General features: G+C 38.3%; 1 protein-coding gene across 7 annotated transcripts in view; it reads left to right on the top strand.

The window, feature by feature from the left end:
• The window catches only part of STAU2 (staufen double-stranded RNA binding protein 2), a 303,363-nt gene that overhangs the window by 183,564 nt on the left and 98,659 nt on the right, over positions 1-21,140 (top strand). For all 7 annotated transcript variants that reach the window (XM_060115950.1, XM_060115949.1, XM_060115947.1 and 4 more), the window contains one exon: positions 12,759-12,872. In XM_060115950.1, coding sequence (XP_059971933.1) covers positions 12,759-12,872 — 114 coding nt within the window. The remainder of the gene's footprint in view (positions 1-12,758; positions 12,873-21,140) is intronic.

Raw genomic sequence — 21,140 nt, 5'->3', positions numbered from 1 at the left:
TAATTACTTAATCACTTAATTACTAACTGGCCATCTTGACATTATTTGTCCTAAGCAAATAATTCAAAATATGGGAAAGCTACAAGGATACTTGTCATTGGATTTAAGGCCCACTCTAAATCCAGGATGATCTCAACTTAATTATATCTGCAAATATCCTATTTCAAATAAGGTCACATTTAAAGGTACTAGAAATTAGGACTTGAACATATCTTTTGGGGGCCGCTATTGAACTCACTGCATATTTATTGCTTTCTTAAATTGGTATATTTATTGCTTTCGGCAAATTTGGGAAATTTTTGGCCATATTTTCTTCAAATAAATTTTTTGCTACCTTTTCTCTCTCCCTCCCTCCATTTACATGCATTTTTTATACTGTCCCAGAGAATCCTGAGGCTTTATTCATTAAAATTTTTTCTGAACTTCAGATTGTATTATTTCTGTATATCTATAAGTTCTATATCTCTTTCATCCAGTGATTTTTTTTTTCTTACTTTGGGTATTGTATTTTCATTTCTAGACTTTCCATATGGTTCTTTTTAGTTTCTGTTTCTCTGCTGATATTACCTATTCATTCATTTACTTTAGACATATTTTCCTTTACATCCTTGAAAATAGTTATAATAGGTTCTTTAAACACCTTTTATGTTCATTTCAACATCAGATATATTGGATTCAGTCTTAATTAATTGCCTTTTCACTTGATTGTGTGTCAGGTTTTCCTATTTATTCTAGGTCAAGTAATTTTGGATTGCATCTTGACTGTTGTTAATGGTACATTATAGAGACTGGGTTCTGTTACATTCCTCTGCATACTTTGAATTTTGTTTTCTGAGGTCCTTAACCTTGATGGACTCAGACTCCAAACTTTGTCTCATACTGAACTTTCTCTTCTTTTGGCTTCTAGGATAGTAGCATCTCTTGGTTTTCCATAACTTCTCTGTCAAAGAAGAACCTAACAGAATTGGCTTTTAGGTGGTTACTGCTCCCTGTTAGAAGAGTTTCAGTGGAAACTTTCTATAATAAGGTGAATATGGGGTGTGGGGGGCATTGAGTTGGTAATAGCAGTACTTTCCTAGAGTTAAAATAGAAATAGCTAAAAAATAATCTGTCATAGGTGGTGTTTGCTACCAATTTGGATTTGCAGTTTAAGCAGCAACTTATTTCCTCTTACCTTTTGCACATCACTAGCATTTATTGATATTTCTCGGTTCAAGTTTCTTGGTCCCCATTGGTAGGCTTCCCAGGCATAGGCCTATATTACACATTTTTTCTCCTTAAAACTCTAACTTAAACAGGAACCTTTAACTTCTCTTTTTCATGATGCTTTGGATATTATAATTTTCTAGGCTTTTATGCTTGGAAAAATTTTTTCTGCAACCTTTTTACTTCCCATGTCAGAGATAGAAAGTACCACATTGCTCAGTGACTTAATTTTTCTAATTAAGAGATAATTTAGTCTCCACTGATTCCCTTCTCTTGTGTTTGAAGATTCTTCTAGTATAAAATTCTGATAGACGTAGAAAAATTTGTTTATTATCTCCTCTAATAGCCTCTTCGCTTCTTTCAAGTCTCCTTTATTCTGAAGCACTAAGGTTTTCTCTCCTACTATAAATGGCCTCTAAAAAATAATTTTAGACTTAGAGAAAAGCAGAAAAATACTACAGAGTTTGATGTTAACAATTATATAGCCATAACATAAATTTGTCAGTACTAGGGAATTAATGATGACATAATACTATTAACTAATCTACAGCTCTTATTCAGATTTTGTCAGTTTTCCTACTAATGCCATTTTTCTGGTCCAGGACCCAGTCTAGGATCCCACACTGCATTTAGTTGTGATGCTTCTTAAGTCTCTTCCAATCAATAAGAGTTGTTTAGTCTTTCATGATTTTGACAATTTTTAATAATATTGGTTGCTTATTTTGTAGACTGTTCTTGAATTTGGGCTTTTCTGATATTTTCTCATTATTTGATTGAGGTCATGCATTTTGGTAAGAATATCACAGAAGTGATGTGCCCTTCTCAGTGCCTTATATGCTCAGTTTATAATTGTCTTAAATATTTCCTCTACATATATAAGAACCACATCAGACAGTGTTATAATTTTAGCTTCAAATATCAAACATAACCTAGAAAATTCAAGAAAAGAAAGTCTATTGTGTTTACCAACATTTTTACCCCTTTCTGTGTTCTTTCTTTCTTCCCAATGGAGTTCCAAGATTCCTGCTTTTATCATTTCCCTTCTGTTTCAAAAACTTACTTTAGCCATTCTTTTAGGGTAGGTATGCTGGTAACATACTCTCAGTTTCCATTCATTTGAAAATGTTTTAGATTCCCTTTCATTGTTTAAGGATATATTTGCTGGATGTAAAATGATGGGTTGACAGTTTTTTTAGTGCTTAAAAAATGTTGTTCCAATTCCTCTGGCCTCCATGGTTTCTGTTGAGAAACTACTGTCAAATTGTTTTACCTCTATAGGTCACTGCTTCCAGAATAACAGTTTAACTTTTAAAAGTTTGATTAAGATGTGTCTTGGCATGGGTTTCTCTGTGTTTATCACATTTGGAGTTTGTTCAGCTTCTTGAAGCTGTAGGTGTATTATATCTTTTTACCCAAATTCGGTAAATTTTCAGCCATTATTTCTTCAAATTCTTTTTTAGCTGCAATCACTATCTCTTCTCCTTCTGGGACTCTGATGACACAAATATTAGATCTTTTGCTGTGGTCCCACATGGTTTTGAGGCTCTGTTCATTTTTCCTGAGTCTGTTTTCTCTGTTGTCCAGATTGGGGAGTTTCTATTTTTCTATCTTCAAGTTCACTGATTCTTTCCTCTGTTCTCTCCATTCTGTTGTTAAACCCATCCATTGAGTTAATTTTGGTTTTTAGGTTCTAAAACTTCTATTTTGTTCTTCTTATATCTCTATTTCTTTGGTGAGATTATACATTTTTTTCATTTGTTTCAGGTATGTGTGTCATTGCTTTTTGAAGCATTTTTATGATAGCTGCTTTAAAACATTTGTCAGATAAGTTTAACAACTATGCTGTCTTGGTGTTGGCATCTCATGATTGTCTTTTCTTATTCAAGTTGAGGTTATTCTAGTTCTTGATGTAATGAATGATTTTTTGTTGAATCCTGGACATTATGGGTATAATAAGTCTCTGTATCTTATTTAAGTCTTCTGTTTCAGTAAGCCTCCTCTGGCAGTATGCCAAGTTGGGTATTGGAGTGCTGTCTTTGTGCTACCAGCTATGGGTAGAAGTTCATTTTCCCCACTTAGTCTCTGTTGACAACCTGGTGGGAGGAAGGGGACTTGTTACAGATGGATGGTGCAGAAGTCCTGACCCTCCACCATGCCCCCCTGATACCACTCCAGTGAGAAGGGGTAGGGTGCCCAACATCACCAGATAAAGTTGAAAAGCCTGGGAATCCAGCAGGCATGAAAGTCTTGACTCCTCATTCAGCCTTCTGTGTCATGTCATCACCTTAGTAGGGGAATTGGGTTACCTCATTCCAGTCTGGCAAGAGTGGAAGTCTAGGCTCCCCAGTTGATGTTTGCTGATGGGGGTGAGGATGCGGGGGTGTGCCACTTTTTAATGGTGTTTGACTGGAGGAGGACAGTTATTGTCTAAACATTTTCTCTCTTGCTTACGTTATTCCTTTTCTGGCCCTTTGGTTAGAGAGAGCAGGCTTTCTTGCGGCTTCTTTTCCTATACCCACTGACATTTCCGGGGTGCTAACTATTCTAGCACCCAGTCCAGGAAAAATAAGACAAAAAGAAAAACCAGGAATTCACCACTGTGTTGTTCCTTGGGTCATGAAATCCCTACCTGGTCTTCCTCTTTCTCTGTACCTTTCTGAGTCCTCTTATGTTTGTTTTATGTATATATCAAGGGATTTTACTTATGCTTAGCAGAAAGAATAGGGAAAAGTAAATCTATTCCATCTTGTTTGGAAACAGAAGTCATAAATGGGCTTTTCATCATGAATTTCATTATATTTTAAATACAAATATAGTATGTTTCTAAAATCTATAATTCCTGAGTAGGAAGAAAATATTCCAATATTTTTGTTAAAAAAATTAAATGCCATTATGAATTAAACCAGTATGTAATGAAAAGATTTGTAAGGTCTTTGATACCCACTTTTTGAAGTGATAGTAAGTACAGCAGAATTTTAATACATGAAAAGTAGTAGAATTGTTTGGCCGTCTTGGGAGAAGATTTTTCATGTTTGACTTTGGTGGTATACTGAGTGCCTGTATAACTGTAATTTTCCTTTGACCTTGGAAAAAGTTTTCCTTGTTAAAAAGTTATTTCTCTTAAAAGCTTTTGCACAGCAAAGGAAAATATAAACAAGATGAAAAGGCAACCCTCAGAATGGGAGAAAATATTTGCAGATGAAGCAACTGCAGAGGATTAATCTCCAAAATTTACCAGCAGTTCATGCAGCTCAATATCAAAAAAACAAACAACCCAATCCAAAAATGGGCAGAAGACCTAAATAGACGTTTCTCCAAAGAAGATATACAGATTGCCAACAAACACATGAAAAAATGCTGAACATCACTAATCATTAGAGAAATGCAAATCAAAACTACAATGAGGTATCACCTCACACCAGTCAGAATGGCCATCATCAAAAAAATCTACAAAAAATAAATGCTGGAGAGGGTGTGGAGAAAAGGGAACCCTCCTGCACTGTTGGTGGGAATGTAAATTGATACAGCCACTATGGAGAACAGTATGGAGGTTCCTTAATAAACTACAAATAGAACTACCATACGACCCAGCAATCCCACTACTGGGCATATACCCTGAGAAAACCATAATTCAAAAAAAGTCATGTACCACAGTGTTCACTGTAGCTCTATTTACAATAGCCAGGACATGGAAGCAACCCAAGTGTCCATCAACAGATGAATAGATAAAGAAGATGTGGCGCATATATACAATGGAATATTACTCAGCCATAAAAAGAAACAAAATTGAGTTACTTGTAGCGAGGTGGATGGACCTAAAGACTGTCATACAGAGTGAAGTAAGTCAGAAAGAGAAAAACAAATACTGTATGCTAACACATGTATATGGAATCTAAAAAAAAAAAAGTTCTGAAAAACCTAGGGGCAGGACGGGAATAAAGATGCAGACCTACTGGAGAATGGACTTGAGGACACGGGGTGGGGGAAGGGTAAGCTGGGATGAAGTGAGAGAGTGGCATAGATATGTATACACTACCAAATATTAACTAGATAGCTAGTGGGAAGCAGCTGCGTAGCACAGAGAGATCAGCTCAGTGCTTTGTGACCACCTAGAGGGTTGGGTAGGGAGGTTGGGAGGGAGACACAAGAAGGAGGAGATATGGGGATATATGTATATGTATAACTGATTCACTTTATTATAAAGCAGAAACACACCATTATAAAGCAATTATACTCCCAATAAAGATGTTAAAAAAACACATTCCAACAGGAAAAAAATGGTTATTTATTTGCAAAGCCTGTAGATTTTAATGATTTTTTTTAAATTTTTATTTATTTATTTTAGTTTTGGGTGTGTCGGGTCTTAGTTGTGGCACGTGGGATATTCAGTGCGGCGTGAGGGATCTTTCGTTGCAGTGCACGGGCTTCTCTCTAGTTGTGGCATGCCGGCTCCAGAGCGCATGGACTCTGTAGTTGTGACTCGCTTGTGTGCTCAGTAGTTGCAGGGCGTTGGCTTAGTTGCCCCGTGGCATGTAGGATCTTAGTTCCCCAATCAGGGATCGAACCCATGTCCCCTGCATTAGAAGGTGGATTCTTAACCACTGGACCACCAAGGAAGTCCCAAGCCTGTAGATTTTAATGCAGCTTGTAAGTAGATGTGTGTGAGTATATCAAAGCATGAGTACATACTATATAAAAGAGGGAGGCTCTTTTTCTCGTAGATGTGTAATCGACTTAAAAATCACCTAGTGTTTTCTTTTGGTGGAAGTGTAAAACTAAAATAACTATATTTGTGTGTGTGTGTATATATATAATTTACATCTTAATTAGCTGCCTCATTAGACCTTCACTGGCATAGTCAATGGAAACAGAAAAGCAGTGAACAAAAATTTAGGATCTGTGTCATGTACAAACTCATCACTTAAAGTAAGAATGCAGGGGCTTCCCTGGTGACACAGTGGTTGGGAGTCTGCCTGCCGATGCAGGGGACACAGGTTCGTGCCCCGGTCCGGGAGGATCCCACATGCCGCAGAGCGGCTGGGCCCGTGAGCCATGGCCGCTGAGCCTGCGCGTCCGGAGCCTGTGCTCCGCAACGGGAGAGGCCACAGCAGTGAGAGGCCCGTGTACCGAAAAAAAAAAAGAATGTTATCTTCTTTAACAATTATCTTCCTTATCAATCCTGACAGCACATCTGTTGTTGCATTTGTTAGACAGTTTTTATCTGTGACTTATACTAGAAATAAATCAGTACATCACTGGTAGATTTTGTACACCAAATACAGGCATGTAATTTTCAAAGCTTTTCCTGAGCATAGAATTTCCAAAAGAGAGAAAAGATAATTACAAGTTGAGTCTCAGTCTGTATAATGTGATTTCATTCATTCACTTGTCCCTTTCGAGGCATTAATGTGACAAGCATATTGCATGCAGAGTAAAACAGATTACTCATACAGTTAAAACACTCAATACATGACTGAGCATGTTAAATATATGTTTACATTTTAGTTACAAAGGACTTGCCTTTAGTGATGAAAAGGATTGGGGAAAGAAGCTTTAGGGAAAGTCAGTGACAGACATTATCCTAATGTAATATTATTCTTCATAATTATACATCATGTCATATCTTTTATTGTATTATGGGATGTGTTATTCTAATAATAAGACTAATATTTATTTTAATGCTAACCATAAGCCAGGCATTGTTCTAAGTGCTTCTCATGGAGAAACTCCTTTTATTTTTTATTTATTTATTTTTATTTATTACTTAAAAATGAATTCGATAATTATAAATAGATAATAACATAGATTTGTACTGTTGCCCATAGTTAACCCAAATAAGAAAGATGGTTTACATGTTCTCAAGTCCTCTAAAAAAGTAGTTAAGAAATGTTTAATACCAGTTTACCCTACTTAACTAGTGTAATATTTGTCAAGCAGTATTGTTTTGTGCTTTGCCAAGAATATGCTGATTTTCATGTTAGTAAAGATTTAGGTCTTTTGTGTAGCTACTGTGCAGGCTCTGCAAGAATCAAGCACGTTTTGAGTATCGTAAGATCTAGTACTGAACTGTTGCCCGTTAGCTCCTTGCTGTCTTTACCCCTCCTTGCAGGGCTTCTATGCAGTAGCTACATTGTGATCCCTGCCTGCTGCTGTGGAGTAAACCCATGAACCTGAGGTGTGCTAATCAAGCATGTTTTCTTTCTTCTGTGGCCTCTCCCGTTGCGGAGCACAGGCTCCGGACGCGCAGGCTCAGCGGCCGTGGCTCACGGGCCCAGCCGCCCCGCGGCATGTGGGATCCTCCTGGACCGGGGCACGAACCCCTGTCCCCTGCATCGGCAGGCGGACTCTCAACCACTGCGCCACCAAGGAAGCCCAAGCATGTTTTCTTGATATAGTGATTGTGTTCTCACATGTGAATGTACAGGCCTTTATCTTTCCTTAATGATCTAATGAGCAGCTTCCTTTGAACGTGGATCTTTTTCACACCCTCTTCATTTTTGTCCCACAGGGGGTGAGCATTAAAAACATCTAACAGACAAGCAGTTAACCGGTTCCCTGATGAGATTAGTAAAATATTTTGTAGTCCTACAACATCAGGGAATTTCTCAGCCCTGCAGGAAACAATTTGGTTCAACTTTTTTTGGAGGTGGGGGGGGGAATTTAAATTTTCATTTGAATGGCCCCCTCATGTTTTCAGATGGGCATGAAAAACATTCACATACGTAGCTTTTCATGTAAATTATTTTAAAACTTATAGCATTTTTCTTTATTTCTTTTCTTTTTTTTAAGGAATGGGATTATTCAAATCAAGTCAAGATTTGCCATTTAAACAAAACATTACAAATTGAGTGAGCTTTGAATTCTTTAGTTTGTAAGTTATCTGAAGAGTTGAAGTGATTTGTATCTCTCCCTTCAAGAAGAAGAAATCTCTAGACAGGCAAAATCATTATCAGAATGTGCAATTATAGCATCTCATCTGGGTTTATATGATTACAAATCAAACTAGGGAACTTATTTTAAAATAAAAATGATTATAGATTTACAAATTTCAAAGGAAGCCACATTTAATTTACATATATTGAAATTTCTGACCCATCTTTCAGTGGAATAATTTTTGTAAGTCCATGAGAAAGAAACGAAATGTCAATTTGCTGTGGTTGATGGTGTTTTAAATCCAGAGCAAGTGCTGCAACAGTATAAAAAATCAAGATTAGTTGCTTACATTTTAGAGTATGAAAGATAGCAAAATGATATGATTCGTAAACAATAAATCTTAAAATCAACATAGGAGATGACTTTTGTAATCTTCTAAAATTATCTTTATTCATTTTTCTTTCATCAAAATCAAGGCCCATGACATTGTATATTGGAAATTTTAGAGCCATATTTGTAGAAACACTGCTTTGTTGTAGCAGAAGTATTTCACCCATCAATCCTGAAGATTTGTGCTTTATAGAATGTAATGGAGTTTTATTACCCTAATTGTGTTAGCCTAGAGTTCTAAGATTCCTGGCTTCTGCTGATGCTTTGAATCATAGGAAGCATTTTTCGATTTAGAAGGATGAATTTTAAAATGTCATTCACACATTTCTTTTTTTGAAATTCACAATTTTATGAACTCTAATGTTTTTATGTCCAAGAAGAAAATAAATAACTGAGGAGCCATATCAAACTTGTTTTTATGAGGGATTGATTGTGTAAAGTATGATTCTTTCTTAAGGCTTTTTACCTATATATTATTAATTTTTGTTTAATTTGAAATTGTATCCTCAAACAGTAGTTTCCTATATTTTTAATATATTTTTATCTGTTTGGGGGGTACAGTCTCAGTGCGGTGGGGGGATAAACATGGAATGACTATTTCTCTAGTCACCACTTTCCCCCATGCTCTGTCAAATCTCCCATTCATGTTTCTTTATATCTTTGGCAAATCCCATAGTTTTCTAGTTACCTTTAGCTTTAAAAAATCTAGTCCAGTTAACGGTAAAACTCCAAGCTCATGTCCCCCCCCCCATTGCCAGCCAATTGTTTTGGTTCAAGACACGTAGGGGAAGGAGGGTATACGGTGATTTCTTTTTGTTATCCTCTCACGCCAGCACCTTTGAATATTTGTGGTTAGTGGGGTAGGAGCTTGATCTGCTTCTGAGACAGCTTCCTCCACACTCTACCTCTGTTTCATGACCTAGTTACTCCTCTGATGTTGGAAGCCTGAGAGGGGGACTAGGGGAGGGGAGGGTGCCACCCTTAGCCTGGTTTCATCCATTGCTGGCTTCCACATAGATGATGTTCATCTTCTTTTTTCTTTATTGAAGTATAGTTGCCGTGCAATATTATGTAAGTTACAGGTGTACAATGTAGTGATTCACAATTTCTAAAGTTTATACTCCATCTGTAGTTACTGTTCATGATTTTCTTGAAGCAGTGTTTAGTTTCTCCCAATTCCCTCTGTCCCTGAAGGGCAACCATGTTTCCTTCGGCTTTACCAGTGGTGCATGCCCCTGGCCCCGCTGTTGGTAGGTGTCACTTTGCTTGGCCTGAGTAGCCCCTTGGCTTCCGCTGAGACACACTTTCATTCCCTCCAAGGGCCGTGGGGATCCACGTGAGCATCTTCCTTCATCCTTTTTTGTTTTCAGGGATACTGTGTGCCTAGGGCTCCTTCAGCAAGCTCTCAGATATCTCCAAACTCAGTCTCTGTATTTTCATCTGCTTCCAAATGGCTAGGGACATACATCAGACTCAGTCAGGATTTCTTTTCAGTGGGGACCTGTAGGTTCAATTCTCAGCAAACCTACTGCCAGGGGACGAAATTTGTCTCCCATTCATATAGGTACTCCTCATCTCTGTCAGCTCTTTTCTTAGAGCTGCCCCACTCACAGGAAATACTGTATTCCTCATAAGGCTGACAGCCAAATGATCCCCTCCCACTCACCTGCCTTTTCCTAGTGCCTCTTTGTATTCTTTATGGTTGGACCAGTTCTGCTGACTATTAACAAGCAGGTGGGAAGAGAGAATAAGACCTGGCCCTAAATGTCAGCAGCTCTCTAGAGCTCCTTTTGTTGTTGGCTTTGGGTCCTGGTGTCCGTTTTGGGGCAATAGGAAAAATCTCAGTGGGATCAGGTTCTTCTGTGAGTAAGAAAAAGCCCAGCGACTTAAACAAAATAGATGTATATTCTTCTCTCACATAAAGGTCCATAAGCTTGCAGTCTAGGGCCAGGGTCGTGGTTCTGTTCCATGAACTCTTCAGGGACCCACGTTCCCTCCAACTCACCACTCGACCATCTCTAAGTTTCGGCCCTTGTCCTCATGGTCAAAGATGGCCATGTCCACATTTCCAAGCAGCAAAACAGACGAAGAAGAGCCAAAGGCACACACCTGAAATCTCTTAAAAGTTTCCAGAAAACTACCGCAGCATTTTCATCTACATTCTGCTCAGTCATAGCTACTAATCATAGCTACAAGGGAGCCTGGGAAATATCTTTATCCTGTGCCCAGCTAATAATTACTGTGGAAAAATATTGGAGGACAGTTAGCAATCTCTGTCACATTTACTGGGTGCTGTGACATTTTCTTTGGAGCTGTGTGGAAACTTGCACCTTTGTATTTACCTTGTATGTATGAGTTCTGCATGTTCACTAATATTTAATGCCTGCAGGATATATAATATTTTATAGGGTATTGCAGGCTCACAGTGAATTAGGAGAAAAGTCAACTCTTTCCGTCACAGTATCCAAGCCACTGATGGAAATGAAGTTTGAAATTTATTTTTTGACTGGGATTGTCTCGTGCTATTCTTTTTTTTTTTTTTTTTTTTTTTTTTTTTTTTTTTCCTTTTTGCGGTATGTGGGCCTCTCACTGTTGTGGCCTCTCCCGTTGCGGAGCACAGGCTCCGGATACGCAGGCCCAGCGGCCATGGCTCACGGGCCCAGCCGCTCCGCGGCATATGGGATCCTCCCAGACCGGGGCACGAACCCGTATCCCCTGCATCGGCAGGCGGACTCTTAACCACTTGCGCCACCAGGGAGGCCCTCTCGTGCTATTCTTGTCCTTCCTAATTTTCATTTCTCTAGAAGAAAAAATAAAGCTACAGTAAGTTGGCTGATACATGAGTGTGTTCACTGTCAATTTGGATATTTAGGAGAGTGTCATGTCTTTCATATAGACTTTCAATTGATGTCAAAGGGTGATTACATTTTATTTTAAAAAGCATGTTTTATGATAGCACTATATCAGACATAATATTTTAACTGTACCATAAATGGTTGTGAACTGTATCTATTATAGTGTCACCATTGATTGGCTTTTGCATAAACCTGTTACATGTTAAGTTTCATTTTCCCCCATCATATTTCACTGCTGCATAGTGAACAACAGGTCCACATTCTTGAACTCATACACACTATGACCTTTTAATTTGCCCAGGAGGTACAGTGAATTCAAACTGTTGTCAAATCTTTTTCCCCAAAGTTGATTTGGAAAAAATATTTTTATAACAAAATCTTTAAAGTACTTTGGAAACAGAGCTTTGTATGTTGGCTTGATTTGAACTCTAAGCTACTTTTTATAGATTCCAGGAAGTTTCCCCACCTTCATGGACACTGATGGCCAATCTTAACAACCTTACTGGTCTAAAAATGTTGAATTATTAAACCATTAGACTAGGATTTATATCGTCGTTTTCTGTCAGATCCATATTATATGTATATATGTACATCTACAGGCGTGTTTTTATTAATTTATTACAAAAGCAATGCTATTTTTACTTTATTCGCTTAGAATTAAACACTGGTTGAAAGAACTTTTTTGAAAGTAGATAAATAGAAGGATGGAAATTTTCCCAATGGGCAGATGGACTCACACTTCCCCCACCACCCGCCCCCCATACCCTACCTCTGATAGAGTGTCTTACACGTGGTTTTAATAATGGTTGGTTGTATGTAACTAAAAGAAAAATGATATTATAGTAACTTTATTTTGATCTGCACATTTCAAATCATTTCAGGTTTATTCAATTTGATTATACTGTCAAAATTTCAAGCAGAGCATGAGGTAGTGAGATGTGTGTGTGTGTGTGTGTGTGTATTCAACAGTGATTTTATAGGGATTATAGTGTAGAATAGAAAAATGTCACTACCAATCAGGTGGCAATCACACACACACAGAGTCAAAGATGAGGAAAATGCAGGTTGACAAAATTTCATTAGACTCAAATGAACTTGACTTATGCTTACCCTGGAGTCCTTTATACATTATGAAACGTTGGACAAAAAAGATGGGTGTAGCATTTAGTTGTGAGTTTTTCTACTGGCCGTACTAATGTAGAACACCCCGCAAAGCATTTCCTAAACTCTCTTACAACTTCGCAAGTACTTAAAACGGAATTAATAGATTTTCCATAGATCTTCAAGTCCCAATAAGGTTTTAAATATTTGAATTGCGTTCTACATAAATTATTTGAATTTCTTCTTGAAAGCTAGAACCTTTGAAAAGGGCCTGTTGCATCTGGCTCCCTCTTACAAGTGGTGTTCAGCAGATTTGCATGTGTTCTGTTATAGGTTCACTACTGTGATAGACAGAGTGGCCAAGAGTGTGTGACCTGTCTGACATTAGCCCCTGTGCAGATGACTTTCCATGCTATTGGAAGCTCCATTGAAGCCAGCCATGACCAGGTATAATATGCCACTGCCATTTTGCTGCACTATGGCCCAGCTAAGAAATCAGAGACCATCCGCTTCCAGAACGGAAGCTGTGTGCACACATACAGCTTTGCTTTCCCTAATACATGAGCCACCGGTGCCATTTGCTAGACTTTTGAGACATCAAGATTCTGTGTGTGTGTGTTGGGAAACTGATACCTTAGGAGGTTTAAATTAGTTTAGACTTCTAGTTTGTGGTCCATTATTAATTTAAATATAAAATTCTCTTATAAGGAAGAAGTAACTGCCCTGTGTTATTTTTATTTTTAATAATTATATATGGAAAGAAGGGTCAGCAAAATAATGTAGATAACACTGGAGTCTCACTATGATACATTCATTTAGTGCTGTGGAAGAGAGTTTAGTGTTACGGAATATATGTAAGATAACCTTGCCATCAGTTTACTCCTATAACTTGGGATATGATTAAAATGAAGTTCCAGTGTTGTTTTTACTTTTAAAGTTCTGTTTCTGAAATAATGCTAAAAATCTGAGAAGTATATTTTCTTAATAAACAAATTCCTTTGATTGTTTAGATAGCAGCTTGAGAATACATCCTGTTTATAATACATATTTTCAATTAAAATAATCATCAGATTAGACTAAACCTAATGACCTAGGTCATAGAATTTCTAGTTTGGAGTCAAAATTAATAGACATACACAGTTTACTGTATGACTAACCAGCTGTGCTTTTTAAAGTAACCATTTACATACAGAACAATCATAACCCACTTTCATATCCTTTTCCCAGTAAATTTGAGAATTCCTAATAGTCTGCTTGATTCTTTTTTTCTTTCTATCTGAATAGTGCCCTTGCATGGAGAGAAAAAAAAGAGCATAATAGTGTAACTTCTCAAATACATAGTTTATTGTCCAGCCCAAACAGGAAAACGGTCTTAAGGGCATACCTCTCTAGTTCATGATGTCCCTGACATTATGGGTTTCCAGTCATCTTTTGATTGGTGGCAAGGTATTGTGGTGTCCTGGAAAGAACAACTAATTGGTCAAAACGTCTTGAGTTTTAGGAAGTAACCACAGCATATGTAAGCTACTGCAGACAGCTCCCTGGGTGGATTCTATCATCTCTTCAGGACCCTGTTTCCTAGGATGCTCCGTGAGGGAGTTGAGTTAGTTGACCGACAAGATTCATTCCAGTGCCACCATTTTATGATTCTATAACGGATCTTCCTGCTCTTGGTTGAATGAGCCCAACCAGTAATAAACAGTTAATAGCATGTCGATCTGGGAAGCAGCTTAGACGTCTCTCCAGTGCTTCTCAGGGTTTTGCACTGATGTGTGCTCCAGGTGCAGAAGAGAGTACAGCAGGGCTCTGAGGGACAGGGGCTAAACTGGCCAACAGAAAGTATTACGTTTCCCTGTATAAAACTATAAATGCCAGGTGCTGAGGACATGGTAAGAATGTTAGACGTGGTTCCTGCTCCTATGGAGCTTACCCTCCAGCACCTTTGAATAATTGGCAAGAAGTCTAGCTGCTGCTGTATCTAACTCTGTATCCACGGATGGCAGAAACACATGGCAAGAGCAGCATGAGACAGCCATCCTGCAAAGGTCTCTCCTTAGGCAAAGCAATGAAATCATTCTCAGAAACCCACACACCTGAGAAGAACAACTCACTGTTAGCGGAGGTAGTTTATGGTTATGAAAGAACACTGGGCTGGGAATGGAGACTGGGATCGAACCTGGAGTTGCCAGGAACTGGCCGTGGGACCTTGTCTCTTCACCTCTTGGACCTTGGCTTCTTCATGAGTTAAAATAATGAGACTGTTCAGGCTTGTGCCCAGACCATATGCCCAGGCACTCAAAGTCCAGGGCTACAGTTAGCCCATATGGCACTTTAACAAATTAGAAAAAAGGTACCTCTTCCTCCAAACACTTTACTGCTGTCCAACAGAAAATTGTCATAATAGGTAAATCCAGTCACTACAGTGTGAATACCCTCCCCATCAAGGTGTGCAGTGCACAACCTGCACAGCTGTACAAAATGGTCTTATTCTACATCTATCTGGAGTGTCAATTACTCAGTGGTAAGTAAATAAAGACATTTTTATATAAAGTAAATACAACTGCATTATAGATGACAAATTTGCATGAAATTTTAAGATGAAAGAAAGAGACTTCCAGGAAATGTGTCGATAATGGTCAAATGGGCGGATGGATAGAGGGCTGGATGAATGGAGCCGTGACTAGAACGACCATCCTGTATATCCAACACTCTACTTTGGTGGCCTCAGAGGTGCAAAGTGGGGGCGGTGGTGTGATCCATGCACCTCCCTTGTGCTTGGATCACTGGGCTCCCTGAGGAGAGCAGACACAGAGTAAAGCCCTACTCCACACCCTCTGGCCTTTCTACATTGGGTTGGAAATGTAGAAAAACTAAGGGTCTGTCTAAGCAAGAGTTACTCCTTCACCATACCAAAAGCATAAACGTGACCTCATAAGTTGGAAAAGATGGGCCACTGAATGCTTTCTCACCTGTTAATTTGTAAATACTAGAAAACAGGAAGCACTTTAAAGCAAGAAAAATTACTGTTATTTAAAAGATTATTTGAGCCCCTGCAGTTGAACAAGAGAATAAGTATTCTGAAAAAAAAAGGATATGTAAAATTTAGAGGCATCCTTCCTGTGAAACTCAGGTTGTTCTTATCTGTATAGAAAATGGAGGTGAGAAATGGAAGAACTCTCTGGCCTTGAACCTTTACAGCTTATCTTTTTTTTTCTTTTTGGTGTTGGAGTTCCCAGTGTTTATTTTAGGTTGGCATTGTTGGCATCACCAAGTATGTTAGTACAGTCTTCCCTCGCTGTGATATTTTTTAATTTTTTAAAATTAATTTTTATTGGAGTATAGTTGATTTACAGTGTTGTGTTAGTTTCAGATGTACAGCAAAGTGAATCAGTTACACATATGCGTATATCCAGTCTTTTTCAGATTCTGTTCCCATATGGGTCATTACAGAGTACTGAATAGAGTTTACAACTTCTTAATTAAAAATACGTTTAACGCTAGGAACCCAGTGAGGTGGAGACTGAACGTATTACCAGTGCATTCCCTCACTGTATTAAGAGTAACAGGACAGGGACCATTAAGTGAAATTTCTCTTATCAAGGTCAATATAGATATGCAAAACGGTTGGGGAAGAGATTCAGTATCTATATGCTGGTGATGTCGAAATGTATGGAGCTCTTAAATCTCCCTTCCCCCCTCCCAAACCTGCTTTTCCCTGCTTTTATCTTTAATCTCCTTTTTCTTTTATCCATCCTGGTAAACGACCATCTACCTTGTTGCTGGGGCCAAGCCCCTTGAAGCATCTTCGCCTCCTCTCTCCCCTTCACGTGCCACATCTGGTCCTAGCGTCTCTTCCTCTAAATTACATCTCTGATCTGACCACTTTTCACCACCTCCAGGGTTACCATTCTAGTTTAAGTCACTAGCACTTTTAATCCAGACCACTGCAGTAGTCTCTAAACTGGCTTCCTTATTTCTATTTTCATTCCACTATGGGCTGTCTGCCACCCAGTAGCCAAAATTATTTTTAAGATAATCATTCAGTCACGTTACTCAGCGACTTAGAAACTTCCAGTGGCTTCTCATCACACCTATTATAAATCCAAACCTTTTGTTACGGCATACAGGTTCCTGTGTGGTTTGGCCCCCTCTACCTCTCCAATTTCAATTCCTGCCTTTCTCCTTTTCACTTCCTCCCAGTCTCACTAGCCTTGTTGCCAGTTACATTGTAATGGATGAAAGAAACCAGACTCAAAAGACTACGGTAGGTTTGATGTGTGTGACATTCTGAAAAAGGCAAAACTATAGACAGATCGGTGGTTGCCAGGGGATGGGGAGGGATTGACCCTAAATTGTCAGGACAGAATTTTGAGGGATGATGGAAATGTACTATATCTTGATTGTGGTGGTAGAAACACAGCTGTATACATTCATCAAACTCACAGAACTGTACACTGAAAGGGGTAAATTTTACTGTTTGCAGATTATACCTCAATAAGCCTAACTTTAAAAAAAGCCAAACTCATTCTTTTATCAGTTACTCATGTGGTATTGATCCCAAGGAAATGTGGAAGGATGACGTCCCCTTTCCTGTATTCGCTATGTGTTGGGTCCACCTTGGAAACACACTATATTTAACTAATAGCCTGGTTTAGAGCTCCTTCGAATACCAGGTGGCTAGTTAAGGCTTGCTTCAGACCTCCTAGAATAATTATTTGTCTCCAAAAACTGGTCTCAGCCTGCCACTGTCTGACTTTAGGGAAAGGGTCTGTCGGCCAGTGTTTCCTGTTTGGGAACTCTGAATTCTCATCCAAGCAGTGGACAGTCATTCAGGGTGGTGTCTGCCTGGAGGTCCCCACGTGTTTGGGTGAGATGTTCTACAGGTGTTTGCCTTATTCATCACAATAAATGTGATATTATAAATTCACATTATTTTAGAATGTTTAATTGTCCAGAATATAAATATAGTTTAAATTTATAGATGTTGATTTTTTTAGAAACATTTGTTAACTGAACAACTATGTGGGAATCCTGCACTAGATTCTAGAGCATCCAAAGATAACTGATTGACAGTCCTTGTAATAAGCTAGATAAATAACTTCTTATAGCCTGCTCAGCCAATTGTCTTGTGAAATTTAAAATTTATAGATCGTATGGCTTCAGTGAAGAGCCATCATCCTTATTCATAAATTGAATTTTAAAAAACACACTTATTTGTTCAGATTGAGCTAGTGAGGGTTTTGCTGAGTATTTTTCAGTATATCCTATTTGGGAATTAAATTTATATTGTATAGTGTATATTAGTAAAGCAAAATTGTTTGTAATACTGCAGAAAGGATTTTAGGATATCCTGTCTTGGTATAACTCAGCAGATACTATCTGTACTCTCTCCTGACCTGATACCCTTTCTATCAGTACATCTTTCTTCATCATTCTTTTTTTTTTTTTCTTCATCATTCTTAAATGTTACTGAGTACCTCTCCCTCTCTCTTTTAATTACATCAGTCACCTTCTGTTACAGCCTCAAAGTCATAAACTTCCTTCCTTGTCTTTATATTTTCTTTTTATTCATCTTCATTCAGACTGAATTATGAATCTCACCATTTCACAAATACTAGGTAAGCAGGCATAGGTTAGTCACAATACCATAGCTTAATTCCTGGCTTATAGTGTTGTCACTCCCTACCTTATTTTGTTCAGGTTAGCTCTGGAACTCACCTACTTCGTATAAACAAAAGAATGAACTAATAAATCAACCACCTTATCAAGTACTAACTAGCCAGTGAAGTATAACATGTCTATTAGTATTTGCTGTAATCTGACCCTAGTCATCACAAAGTGAGGTTATGGTATAGAGTAACTGACAATGCATACTTGACACATTACTTAGAATTTGAACAATCAACGATTTTACAAGAGAAAAGAAACAAGAACCAAATTTCTTTTCTTTTTTTTTATTATTGAGGTATAGTTGACTTACAATATTACACAGGTTTCAGGTACACAACATAGTGATTCACAATTTTTAAAGGTTATACTCCATTTATAGTTTTTATAAAACATTGACATTACTCCCTGTGGTGTACGATATATCCTTGTAGCTTATTTATTTTACGCATAGTAGTTTGTACCTCTTTATCCCCTACCTCCATCTTGCCTCTCCTCCCTTCCCCCTCCCCATTGGTAACTACTAGTTTGAACAAGAACCAGATTTATGTATAATGTGTTTACCATGTACTACTATATATATTGTGCTAGGCTCGACATACATTATTTTGCTTAATTCTCATGGTAACTCTGTGAGGTAGAAGCTGTACCATTTGATTATTTGCTTCATCTGCTACATTGCCTTTAAGGGTTTATGTCCAGATTAGTAACATCAATCAACCTGTGTGCTTTGACTAGAACTCAAGGCAGACCTCTCAATCAAAGAGCAACCATTAAGTGTAACAGTTTACAAATCTTATGGGTATTCTCTTCTACTTTTGATTAATTAAATTCTGCTCAAAGTTCTTTTTTTGATTAATTACAAGTCTCTTTGCCTGAGTAATTGTGTCAGAATGTCTTACAGTTGTATAGTAATTTAAAACTAAAAGAGAAAAAGCCTCTCATATCTAAGTATATACTGTCATAGCAATAGTATGTTGATTGATTGTAGACTATGTACAGAACTTCTGTAGTGCTAGAAATTCTTAAGTGATAATACATCTACTACCTTGCCCTCTAGTCTAATGGAGTTTATCAGCTAGGATGCTTTTGGCTACAAGTAACAGAAAAACTGACTCATTTTGGCTTAAATAATAAGGAATCTTGTTATCTCACATAACAGGAAGTTCAGAGGAAGGGTGAACTCCAAGGTTGGTTGATAAAGCAGCTCAGTGATGTCAGCAGGGAATTGGTTATTTCATTTCTTAACTCTGCCATCCTCTGCTTTATCCTCTGTGTCATGGAAAGGTAGCCACAGTAGTTCTCTGTGTCACTGGCCACATAGCCACATCCAAAAGAAAACATGAGATCTGATCTTCTTCTTTCTCCTTTTAGGGGCAAAGGCATCTGTATCTGGAACTCCCCCAGCTATCTTTCCTTTGTAGCTCAGGCCTGCATTGGGTCGGTGACATGCCCATGTCTAAACTAGTCACTGGCAAGAGAAAAGGGATCACTACTACTTTAAATGCTTGGGGTGAAAGGGTTATTGAGGAATCAACCACAAAGACTACTACAGGATGGATAAAATACCACATAAGTAATTTAAAATGTCCTAGTAGACCCATTTTAAAACTAAAAAGGAACTGTTTAATCTTAATAATATATTTTATTTAGCCCAGTATATCTAAAGTATCATTTCAAACTGTAATCAACTTTTTAAATTACTGAGATATTTTGTGCTTTTTTATACATCTCATTTTGGACTAGCCACAGTTCAGGTGCTCAGTAGCCACATGTGTGTTGGACAGGATGAAATCCAAGGGCATTATGACTCAGTCCCTGCCTATGTCTCCAGTCTTATCCTTGACTATTCACCCTGCGCCTAACTTGTACGCATGCTTTATACCCTGGCCGTATTGAGTTACCACGTCTCCTGCTCTCTTGCATCTGTCTTTATTGGCACTGTTCCCTCTGTCTGGGCCGTTCTCTCCTTGCTGATAAGAGAAACTTTGTTTTATCCATCAGGTCCAGCCAACATGTCACTTCAGTCAATCAGCCTTCCCCAAACCTACTTTTTACATCATCCCACCGTTACATTTATCAAACTGTTTTCCCATTATTTGTTTCCATATTGGTCTACCCCACTGGGCAGTGACTTCAGTGAGGTCCAGAGCGGTGTCTTCTTTGCCTTAGTATTCTCCATGTCTATGCTCTGGCACTTAGGAGTAACTCCATACATATTTATAGGACGGAAATGAATTGACTTTCTAAGAAAAATTAGAATGACTTGGATTTGGTAGGGTTCATTTGATAGAACTGGTGAGAGAGATGGAATGTTTGGCCCAGGATGCTTTCTCTGGTGGTGGCTTTATAGGCACATTTTTTGTGAAAGCATCCTGAGGCCCTCCATATGTGACCTCAGAGTATTTACATACTCTGGATACATGTAACTGTCATCAGGAATCCATCATGCATCTCCGTGAATTTCTCTACTGATCTGTTTGTAACTGAATTTTTCCAACCTGTCATGCATACGAGTACATCCTTCTCAGTGTCTAAATTACTTTCCTCACGTTCCAGGGCTGCCTCCTGTTTCTAGCATTTCACAGTGTAATATACAAGTCAGTATTCATTGCATAGTGTCATTTGGGACTGCATCCCTCAGAACATAAAGAGGCACAAACTTCATAGGTTTGAGCAACAATTTCCCAAGACAAATAAAGCAGCTTTTTATTAATATAAGGGACACTTAGGAGAGACACTGCATAATAACAGCCCTCACTGCATTATCCTAGAGGTACCTGCGATAGGGTTGTGGCATTCTTTGTATTACACAGATTCAGTATCAGTTTTGAACTTCACTGTTCCACTTGCTCCACTATCAAGCCACAGTGGTGAGGGCCATAGAGTTCTGAAAGAGAGGTTATAATCACTGCCATTGGCAGCTTCTAGGAAGTTCTGGAGCTACCAAAATTCAACACATAACTTGATTTTTGTTTACTTTTTTTTTTTTTGCGGTATGCGGGCCTCTCACTGCTGTGGCCCCTCCCGTTGCGGAGCGCAGGCTCC

Source organism: Mesoplodon densirostris, chromosome 13 (assembly GCF_025265405.1).
Source record: "Mesoplodon densirostris isolate mMesDen1 chromosome 13, mMesDen1 primary haplotype, whole genome shotgun sequence".
NCBI classification, from domain to species: Eukaryota; Metazoa; Chordata; class Mammalia; order Artiodactyla; family Ziphiidae; genus Mesoplodon; species Mesoplodon densirostris.
The sequence above is the reverse complement of the archived record's forward strand: the minus strand, read 5'-3'. Positions and strand labels throughout refer to the sequence as shown.